The sequence below is a fragment of the Gossypium arboreum genome, chromosome 8 (genome assembly GCF_025698485.1).
Source record: "Gossypium arboreum isolate Shixiya-1 chromosome 8, ASM2569848v2, whole genome shotgun sequence".
In the NCBI taxonomy this organism is placed as follows: Eukaryota; Viridiplantae; Streptophyta; class Magnoliopsida; order Malvales; family Malvaceae; genus Gossypium; species Gossypium arboreum.
Genome location: NC_069077.1, coordinates 20,742,583 through 20,753,519, shown reverse-complemented (window position 1 = coordinate 20,753,519; position 10,937 = coordinate 20,742,583). Strand labels below are relative to the sequence as shown.

The window sequence follows — 10,937 nt, the reverse complement described above, 5'->3', positions numbered from 1 at the left end:
TGTTTATGGTAAACGAAGACTAATGACCTTTTGGTCTCTGAAATGGAGTCAAGAGCATCATTGATCTCTGACACATCATTTATACCAACTTTAGGAGTTGATATAACTTGTTTTGGTCTCGTGGATGACTTGACATGTTCATTTCGACAGCCACCCAATGCTTAGATGAGGATGGCAGGCCCTCAAACATATACACAGGCAACCCTTGGGAGCTCACTCTCTGCCTCTGGTTTAAGTGATAGTATTTTGCAGAAGAAGCCTGAATGAGAACATCTTCAACTGGGGCACATTAGAAGCTCTTCATTTGCAGCACCCCAATCGCCAATAATGAGAGGTTTGGGAGGCATCATGGTACTCGCACAAAACTGTGGCTTTGCTCCGCTTATCCTGTAAGCAAGCAAATCAAGCAGGCTTAAACGATATTCAATCATTGCACTTTGTGGTCTTGAAACTTCCCACTCTCAGGAACAACAGAGAGTGTTGCATCCCTGCTGTACATATTCGGGTAAGTATTGGAGAAGTGCAAATATCTAATATTGCAAGACACCTAAAGTTTAAAAAGAAACTACATAAACGGCAAATCATAATGTACGCACATTATATAACTGAAATTTCTACGCTAAAATGACATTACCTACAATAACAATTCTAACTGAAAGCAAAGAACCATTCAATTTAGCATATCACATGGCAAGGTTTCGCCTTGTGGCTTCCATTTTCAACAGAAGATCTTTAATATCAGCTTCCATTCTTGTCTTCATCCCATAGCATTCCCTGTAAGCTCTTTCTAGAGCTTGAAACTCTTCAAACTTTTGTTTACGCATTTCTTCAGCCTCCACCAAGCGTAGTTTTTTAATTCTACTCTTGTACTCTTCTTCAATCTTTTCATCCTTTGTGATTGCAATTCTTTTCAGGCTTTCAGCATCTCTTCTTGCATCATCAGCCCGTGCTTGGTACATTTTGGCCTCTTCCTGTTTGATTCTTACAAAGCTATCCAGTTCCGGCAAAAATGGCTGCTTCTGACCACTCCTCTCCAACTCTGACTCTAAAGGCCGTTTCTCAGACAGCCCAGTTCGGTCAACATGGAAACCAGGAAGCAAGCTAGAAGAGCTTTCCAATTGAAGGGCTTTATCGGAATAAACTGGTTTGAGCCTTGTAGCATCCTGACACGGTCCAGCCATACCATTGACTCCTTTGACTTGTTGTTCTTTTCCAGACAAAACAGTTGTATTGTCAGGCTTGGAAGAATCAGCATCTGCAATTAGAATAAAGAAGTTTGTTCACTTCAAATGGCCTTTAATCACATGGCAAGGTGCCATTCACAGTCATTTTCTTGCACTAAATGCAGTGATGGAAATTAACATGCTATTTATAAATAATGACCATAACACATCAAACTTAAAGTAAATAGAATGCAAAATAACGTTGATATCTATCTAACCAGTTAGTTGAAATCATCATAATTTTGTGGGGCTGCTGCAAATGAACAAAAAGTTAACGCATCAAAAGAAAACTGTGCATATCATACAGAAAATCTAGCACAGCTTTGTAGAAACAAATTCTCACAAAGGTGACCAAAGAGCTTTAATCAACCACTAAGAACTGGAAAAACATATAGCAAAGCCATATATGCTTTGGAAACTAATATCAATCTCTTATGATCCAGGAAACATTTATAAATATTCTTGAGAGGACAAATTCTCATTTATTAAGCATAGGTTTGTCAGGTTGACGAGTAAACAGTACTGATTTGAAAATTATGTATAAACAATATAAATTGATTAACTTCTTAACCTAGTAACAACTAACCTGAGAAAAAAAAAACATAACTAGTTGTCAAAAAAGAATAGATAACATTACCAGTCAAGAAGCTCATTATCTGACTGTAAACCTCAGAAAGGTCAGACTTTCTTGCCAATCTAACAAGCATCTGGTTAGCAATTTCATGCAGCCGTTTCCCTCTCAAGTCTCTGCTGCCGGAAAAGATTCTCTTGACATATTCAAGTTCCTTGGAGAAAGTTTCAAGCGTCCATTCCTTTGCAAAATTCTGAAAAACCTCCTTTACAAAGCCAAACATCTGGGATGGATGATTACAAGCAACACAATGAAACTGCACCTCAGCTGCAGTATGTTCATTCCTGATATAAGATTCCCTTAATCCACAATCAACATGGCACCAATGAAGACAGACATCACATCCAACCCAACTACAAGTATTGGACGCCATGTCAAATTTTGAACATACAAGACACATACAAGCACTACAAAAACCATTCTTCTTTGAGCAAGCCTTGCACTCACAATCTTCCGCAGGCAGAGAAGTCTGGCACATGAGATTTCTGCATCGTAGGTTCAGAAAGATCTCAGCCAAATTAGAAGATGGAATTCTGTCATCTACCCGAAGATAATCAGGCAGACCAGTTTTCAGGGAAACCAAGATTTCCAATTGACCCCGATGTGATTTTAGCAGCATTTCAAGGGTTAGATCAGATCGGTTCCGTAGGGCCTCCTGCAATGCACGTAGCTGTCCCTGCTTACCTGCATCTAACATGATCTTGTGAATGTTGTCTTTTAGACAAGCAACTGACTGTCCCATCATTTCATAAAACTTCCTAGCCATAACAAGGATAGGCTCAGAAACAATACTGCTCATTACATTCTCAGCACAATCAGCTCCACCAAGCAGAAGTTTTTCTTGCTCTTTCTGGCTACGGCTCCTATATAAGCTACCTCCATGCTTCTCTCTCACGCCTCGCTTATTCTCAAAGCTGTAATTTGAAGCGATTTCATGAGACCCAAAACTCTGTGAAGGAGACCTGACATCATTCTGTAAACTTAACTGCCGCTCAAGTACATTGGGAATCTTTGAGCTTCCATCTAAAGTGTGCATATTTGGTGCCTGCACAGCCTGACTATTTGAATTGCCCTGTAATTCTGAAGAATGATTGAAAGACCCATTGCCATTCATCAAAATTCTCTGAAACATGGGAATGTCTTTATGCCGAGACTCATTTTGAGACTGCGATGCTCCCTGAGAAAGTTGATCAACACACTGAAATATGGGACGGCTGTGAACAGATTGTTCATAGTCCATGGAATTCTGAGTCAAAGAACAACTTGGATTATGGTAAAATGACTGAGAACCTGAAAAGGACATAGATGCAGTAAACCCATCAGAGTTGGTACGAAATGTATTTGTTAAAGACTGCACACTCCTCCCGTGGCTAGGGGAGCCAGGAACCTCATCTGTATCTCGAGCACCAATTGGCAACAAGACATTTGGTAAACTAAGAGAAAGATCAAGAGACTCAAATGCCAATTTCTCTTCTTTCTTATTGGCACCTGGCTGCTCTGGCTTTTCCACTCTCCTAACAGGAGAATGAGAAAACAACTCAAAACCCCTAGAAGGCCCTTCCGTTTCAAGATCTGTAGCTTTTGATTCCCTTTCATTCCATACCCCATTTGCTGCAGAATCAGTAATATTTGTAGATTCAACAGCAACTCCTTTCCCTTTATCCTTGACATTCTGACTCAATCCTATCTCGACCACATGATTGTTTATTTTATGCTCACCATTTTCCTCCGCAACTTCTTCATTAGACTCAGCTGCCTCACATTCCTCGAGCTGCATCTCAAGACTAATCCCTTTATTCTCCTTACAAATCCCTTCCAAACAGGATGACTTCATAGCAAGTGCATCTTCACTGTCTAACTCACTCTCACCACCAACCTTTACACCTTCTTCCTCCTTTCCAACTTCACCACCAGCCACATCATCCATCTTATCCCCAGTACCACTAGTTCCACCACTTAAATTCTGTCCACAATCTTGCAACTCATCATTGTCCTTCACACCACCTTCTCTTCTATTCACCACCTCATTAGTTCCACCATTTAGATTCTGTCCACAATCTTGCAACTCACCATCATCCTTCACATCACCTTCTCTTTTATTCACCCCCTCTTCATTAACCTCCTCTAAAGCTTCCACATTTGGAATCATCCCACCTTCAACATTCTCCATTTCTATCTGACAAGACTCTTTCCCATCATTTCCGGTTCCAGCTTCAGTGGCCAAATCAGTTTCACACTTAGCCTGAGGTTCAGGATCAAATTCACCTTCCTCCATCTCACTACTAGTCCCATTCTCCACCAGGGTTTCCTCATTCTTCTTCTCCTCTCCACCACCACCACCAACACTCTTAGACTGTTCGCTGCCTGAATCCCGTGACCATGTTGGTGACCTTGACTTAGACTTCGACTTGGAGCTTCTCCTCTTCAAATCCTCCTCCCTTGATTCCCCAACAACCCTGCCTGCCCCCAAAGAATCCCTTGACCGTGTAGGTGAGCTCACATCCCTAACATCCTTCAGTTGCACCTTACTACCTCTAGTCTCATCAATTCCACCACCAACACTCTTAGACTGCTCACTGCCTGAATCCCGTGACCATGTTGGCGACCTTGACATTGACGTAGACATTGCCTTGGTGCTTCTCCTCCTCAAATCTTCCCTTTCCCTTGATTCCCCAACAACCCTCCCTGCCCCCAAAGAATCCCTTGACCTTGTAGGTGAGCTCACATCCCTAACATCCCTCAGTTGCACCTTACTACTCCCTCTAACGTCATCAATTCCCAACCTTCGCCACGAGCTCCCACACACACTCTCACGACGAGTTCGGTCCCTTTCTGACCGGAACCCCTTTGGAAACTCTCTATGAGGTCCGCAGAAGCTCTCCGACCTATGAAGGCTACTACTACTACCACCACCACCACCACTCTCTCTGTACCGATCAAACCCTGCTTTTCGCCTATCAAAGCTATCAAAATCATGCTCTGATCGCTTCCGGACCAGCCTCTCCCTTTCCCTCTCCCTGCTGCTATCCTCATCAGCCATGGACCGATCTCTATCATAACGAGACAAAGACGATGAGATCAGATTGCTTTTGGCCCGGGAATTGCTATCAAAGGTTGAAGACGGCTTGTAGTAAAAGCCAAGGCTGCTACTGCTGCTTCGGTGAAAAGATGACCGATTTCTGTTCTGATTCTGATTCTGATTCAATTCTTTGCTAGCATTTTTCTCATAAGAATCGAGATCGTCGCTCGATCTCAACCGCTTCATAATTTCGGTATATCAAAGCAATATCTTTTTGCTGAAAAGAAAGAAAAAAAAATCTAACAACAATATGATAAGAGATTACAGAAAACCAAAAACCCTAATTTTGTGCCCAAAATCAAGCAGTCTTCACTTTAGAGGATTTTGAAAATAAATAATTTTTGAGCCTTTAAATATGAATACCTAGAGAATTGCACAAATTTCATGTCGAATTCACATCCATGACGGGGGAAGCTCACAGTGTTCGTCGGGATGCAGACCTTGAAAGCAAAACCTTGGAGAAATGTAACAAAAAAAAAAACAAAGGAAATAAAATAAAAACAAAAGGGGAAGCTTCCAAATGGCTACAAAAATTGCCCAAAGTGCAATTCAAGGAAAGAAGAATACTAGTGATGATGAGCAAATCCAGGTTTTTAATTAAACGATACGCAATGCCCTAAGTTTTTTGAGATTCTGGGGGGAGAAAAGCTTCTAAAACATGAAGAGGAAAGTTTGGGAATTTCATTAAACTTTGTGCCCAAATGTGAGAGTGAATTTACGTATGCGCCCCAGTTGTTGGTAATAAAAGGTGAGGTGGAAAAAGGTTGTGGGAATTTGGGGTTTGGTTGGGGGATAAAATGGGAAGAATTGTAAGGAAAAAAGGGTTAACTTCCTTAATTGGTCACCCAATTTTCAAAGCTCTTTCATTTTGGTCATATAAAAATTCTTATAATTTCATCATTCAACTTTTAAGACATTCTCATTTTAATCACTCAATTGTAAAATCTATTTAGAATAAAAGAAAGCTTTAAATATTAACGAAGGATGACAGACACATCAAATCATACCACATCATCTTTATACTTTCATTTTGGTCACTTAATTTCTAGGTCGTCAAAATGAAAATAACCTAGAAGTTAGATAATCAAAATAAAACTGTAAACATAATTTGGCATGTAAAGTTACTTGTCATTAATAATTTAACGTTTGGGTGACTGAACTGAAGACATCTTAAAAGTTGGATTACGAAATTGCATTTTAATGACTAAAATGAAAATATTATAAAAGTTAGGTGACTAATTAGGAAGTTTACCCTAAGAAAAATGAAGGGAATTTTGATTTTCCTTGAGAGCAATAATAGCCTTTATCAGAGTCAACGCAGCTTAACTAATGAAAAGGAGGAGAGTTTTGGACTTTTGATACGCAAAGTCCAAGTGGTGCTGTGCTTGTTTTTTCTAGCAGGGCTAACATTGTGTGCAAACAGGAGCTGTCAAAACTCTTGCAACCACCAATCACTTTCCTTCATCTGACTATTTTTCGCATAATTTTCATTGCCTTTGAAAAATATTTGCTCTTTTGACTCTTCTTTTTCCTTTTTAGAGCTCAATACAATAATGTATCAGTCCATATTTAAAGTGAAATTTTAGGAAGGTCCCTGTATTTTATGTTTTTTTTTGCATATTATGACTTAATTATTTCTTTTATTATTTTTTCAAGTTTATCATTTTTCTATGGAAAATCAGTTAACTAGTAAGAAGATCAATTAATGTTATGACCAGCCGTCCTCTTTTAGTCTTGTTTATGGTTGCATATCGAAAGCTTACCCCTACTAACAATGGAAAGAATGAATTAGAATTTGAAAGCGATGAACGGATCTTTATGAAATGATAATTTGATATGTACCAAAAACAAAAAACATTTATAAAAAAGTATATAATTAAAAATATCAAATTACAATAGAGGGACTAAACTGTCCAAACTCATAATACATGGACACCCTTTAAAGGATTTGACCTTTTGTAAATGAATAGTATTGGGTGAATTCGAGAAACATTAAGAAAGGCCAAAAAAAGGTGGGAAAGTGAATGTTACATTACACGTGGCACATGTAGATTGGTAGTTGCAGTCATGTCATGTCACTGAAAACTTTTTAAGACAATAAAAACAAAGCATTTTAAATAAGGTGTAGGTATTAGGCGTGAGTGGTAGCTGAGTTTTCAACAGTCTGCATCTTTAAGAAAGTTAAAGTTAGATTTTTTACCAGAAACGTGTCGAGAATCTGACTCATTTACGAAATGTGCCGAAGAACAGCGACGAGTTTCTTTTAGGGTTTACACGTTTTTTATATTACCACTTGAAACTATTGTTGCAACTTGCAAGAAGAATAGGTTTGACTGACATTGACATTTCACGTCATTATTAAAATTACCTTTTTCTTTTTCTTTGCTTAATTGTGGAATATTCATATGGACACTTAATTAAAGGAAATGGATATTTAAAATAATGAATGAAAATATTTATTTCTTTTTTTTTCCCGAAATTAGATGATAAGAAAAGAAAGAAAAGCGCACGTGTAAGTTAAGTGAGCGACGCGCATGGTCAAGAGACATGGGCTTTTAGAGCCCAGACTCGTGTTCCAAACTTGGGAAGTCAATTTCAATGCAACGATCTGATTTTTTCTCATACCATTTTTTGGTTAAAATATGACCAGCTCCCTCTTCATAATTTTGAAATTTAATTGCTATACTTTTTTTCTAAGAATCTAGTCCCTTAATTTTTTATATTTCAAAATTTAGATTCAATTGTTACAAAATAATTTTAATAGTGTAAATAGTTGAACTTGAATTTTAAAATCTGAAAAGTAAATGAACTAAATTTCAAATTTACAAAGAGCACTAGAACTTATGGCTTATTTTAACATTTTTTTCTTCATGTAATAAATTTCAATTTTGTATATTCATCATACCACCAGTTTTCAATTCGACCAATCTGATCAATTTATTTGATTCAATTGAATAAATCACTAAAAAAGGGGAAAAAAAAGGGGGTCCAATTATCAATTCAAACAATCGAATTGGTTATCTCAAGTAGCCCAATCATCATTTCAACCAATTCAATTAGTTCGTGGCTCAACCAGTCTAACCCCTTATTCCAGATCGATACCCTAGTCAATCCCCCGTCTAACTAGTTTGATTATGAAAACAGTGATTTAATGAGTAATTTGATGTATAAATTTTGGTTTGATGTCATTGTATGCATGAAACGTTGATCACAGTTCAAACGAATATGTAGAATTTTGATTTTGATTCAACGATACACATTTAAATAAAAAAAGGTATACATCACTTTGTTTTTATATTAAATAAATATAATTATTTAAGTTGTAACACCTCTTACCTAGTCCGTTCGCCAAACCCAATAAATAGAATGCTACAAACAAATACAAATTATTTACATACAATTTATAATTTAAAATTTCCGTTAAATATCAATATATCACATATAATTAAATATAACAAACATTACAATCAAATTTGGGTTTATATCGAGCTTACGAAAGCTTAAACCAACCTGTTATCGAACAAGGATCAATTTGAAACAAAAACAAAAAGATAGAAAAAATCTGCAAACAGGGGTCGCATGGCCGTGTCCATTGACTGTGTGGAAGGTTGAGGCCGTGTGAGGATGGGACACACGATCGTGTAGGCAAGCTGTGCAACAACCTGATGTCGTGTGAGGCTAGAGTCACACAGTCGTGTAACAAACTATGGTCATGTGCACCAAATATCATCCAAAACCTACATACCAAATGGTCATGCCATATGCCCGTGTATGGCACACGACCATGTGTACCTGAAGAAACCTTTTAATACAAGTTTGCTATCCTTAGTTCACTTATGCCATAAGCCAACATTACAACATATCTCAACCAATTCAAAATCATCAAAATCATACAAAAAACATCACTTATAACAATCATCCTAAGTGCCTAACCTGCAACAACCCGTTTTTTAGTTAAATGAGAATAGTGGTTTTGAAACCATAAATTTGAGGTTGAAAAATTATTTTAATATTATTTTAAGTGTTTACAACATGATAGTATATATGTGTGAAAGTTTGGTGAAGAAATTTTATCGTTTGAATAGTTAATTTGATAAAAATGACTAAATCGCGTAAAATGTAAAAGTGTTGTTCTATTAGCTAAAGGTGTCAAATAGCTATAGAACCTTAAATTTAAGGTCCTTATGCTATAATTAAACCATTATATTGGTGAGTGGACATATATGGACATATTATTATGTGTTTAAAAGGTTTATTATTAAGGTTAAAATGGTAAATTAGTTATTAAGGAATTATTAAATAAAACAAAATCAATTTAAACTTCATTTTCATCTTCTTTGGCCAAATATTAAAGAATAAGAAAACATTTTGTTGTGTTTTAGAATTCGGCACTTGCAAGTTTAAATTGGTAAGTCATTTTGACTCAGTTTTTTAATAATTTCTATGTTTTTGTGATCATTGCATCCAATACTAGCTAGCTCAAGGACTTTTTTTAAAACTGTTAAAGATTTTTAATGATTCCATTGATGAATAAGCATGTGTTTTGAAGTTTCTTGATAGATTATGAATGTTTGTTAATTGATATACAAGTTTTGTTAAGTGATTTTGAGTAAAAATGAAAAATAAGGATTAATGTGTGAAAATGTGAAATGTGTGGTTAAATGTGTGAATAAATGAAAATTATGAGTTTTTAGGGGCATTATGGTAATTCAGCTAGCATGGGTCTATTGTAAATTTCATTAATTTGTGATTTTATGTGATAAGGACTAAATTGTGAAAAATGTAAAAGTTTAGGGGAAAAGTGAAATATGCCTTAAAGAGTGTTTTGGACTAAATTGAATGAATAGATGATTAAATAAGTTAATTTTGAATATATTTAGATCGAGAAAAATGAAATACAGACTTGGATCAAGGAAAAGATAAAGTTATTAACTAATCGACTCGATTCGCTTTTTTCACATCCGAGGTGTAACGGCCTAATTTTCAGTGGTGTCGGAAATGGTGATTTGAGATCACTAAATTCGACAAATAAGATTGAACAAGATAGTAATTTAATATTTATGAGTCAAGTAAGAATTTAGAAGAATTTGTGAAATGGTGAAATTAGTAAATTAAAAGAATTTATTAGGTCAAACGGGTCAAAAATGAGGTATCGAGACCTCAAAGTTGAAAATCGAGCTATAAATATTTTTATAAATATTTATGGAGTGTCATTGAGTTATTATTAAAGTTTAGTTAGAAAATTTTAACGTTTGGATGGCTAATTAATTAAAAGGACTAAATTGAAAATAGCGCAAAATTTGTTAAATTGTGAGTAAATAGCTTAAGTATTTAAAAGATGGATTTAAAGAGCAATTAGACCCAAAGGTTAATGGCTGGACGGTTTGGGTATGAAATAAGTAAGAAAACAATGTGAACAAGGGCAAAATTGGAAATAGCATAAAAGTTAATAGTTAAATAATGATGTAATTGAAAAATCTAGACATTTCTTCATATTTTCTCAGCTAAAACGCCATAGAAGGTCTGGAGAAAGCTGGTTTTCATATTTTACATCATGTGAGTTTAATTCTTACTTTTCTTGATAATTTTATGTTTTTATGACTTTTACAATTAGGTCCACTTATAGAATTCATTAGTTTTTGATTTTATGGGTGAAATTGGAAGTTACCCTGGATGGATAAGGAATTTTATGATGAATTATTATGAAATTTAAGTTCTAATTTTATATTAAGGTGGTTTTATTAAGTGATTTTGATAGGAAATGATATTTAGGACCTAATTGTGAAAAAGTTGTGAATTGAAGGTTTCTGTTGAAATTAAGAATATAAAAGGTTTTGAAATAGTTTATAATGATAAAATAAAGTGTTAATTGAGAAAAATTAGTTCAATTGATGGGTGAATTGAGAAGGGACTAAATTGTGAAAATTGTAAATTTTGGGGTAAAAGTGCAATTTCGAAATTTGAACAGCATAAATTGTGAAGTGAAATAGAATTGAAATGGATG

At 35.7% G+C, this 10,937-nt stretch overlaps 1 protein-coding gene across 2 annotated transcripts; it reads right to left on the bottom strand.

Moving 5' to 3' along the window:
- Positions 1 to 553: 553 nt before the first annotated feature.
- Positions 554 to 5,689, bottom strand: LOC108469652 (protein OBERON 4). Of its 2 annotated transcripts, none has more exons than XM_017770618.2 (3): positions 5,297 to 5,689; positions 1,861 to 5,150; positions 554 to 1,255 (listed from the first exon to the last, which is right to left on the bottom strand). In XM_017770618.2, the coding sequence occupies exons 2-3, from the start codon at positions 5,117 to 5,119 to the stop codon at positions 684 to 686; spliced, it is 3,831 nt and encodes a 1,276-aa protein (XP_017626107.1). In that variant the 5' UTR covers positions 5,120 to 5,150; positions 5,297 to 5,689; the 3' UTR covers positions 554 to 683. The 2 variants fall into 2 exon arrangements, with proteins under 2 accessions (XP_017626107.1, XP_017626108.1); XM_017770619.2 differs by having other exon boundaries at positions 1,861 to 5,172; positions 5,297 to 5,657.
- Positions 5,690 to 10,937: the final 5,248 nt, after the last annotated feature.

What these genes read in the sequence shown, in the direction of transcription:
- LOC108469652 (XM_017770618.2), bottom strand. Translation starts at nt 5,119, where the DNA reads ATGAAGCGGTTGAGATCGAGCGACGATCTCGATTCTTATGAGAAAAAT. An exon ending in GATAATGAGCTTCTTGACTG is followed by an intron (nt 1,256 to 1,860) that starts GTAATGTTATCT and finishes TTCTAATTGCAG; the next exon opens with ATGCTGATTCTTCCAAGCCT.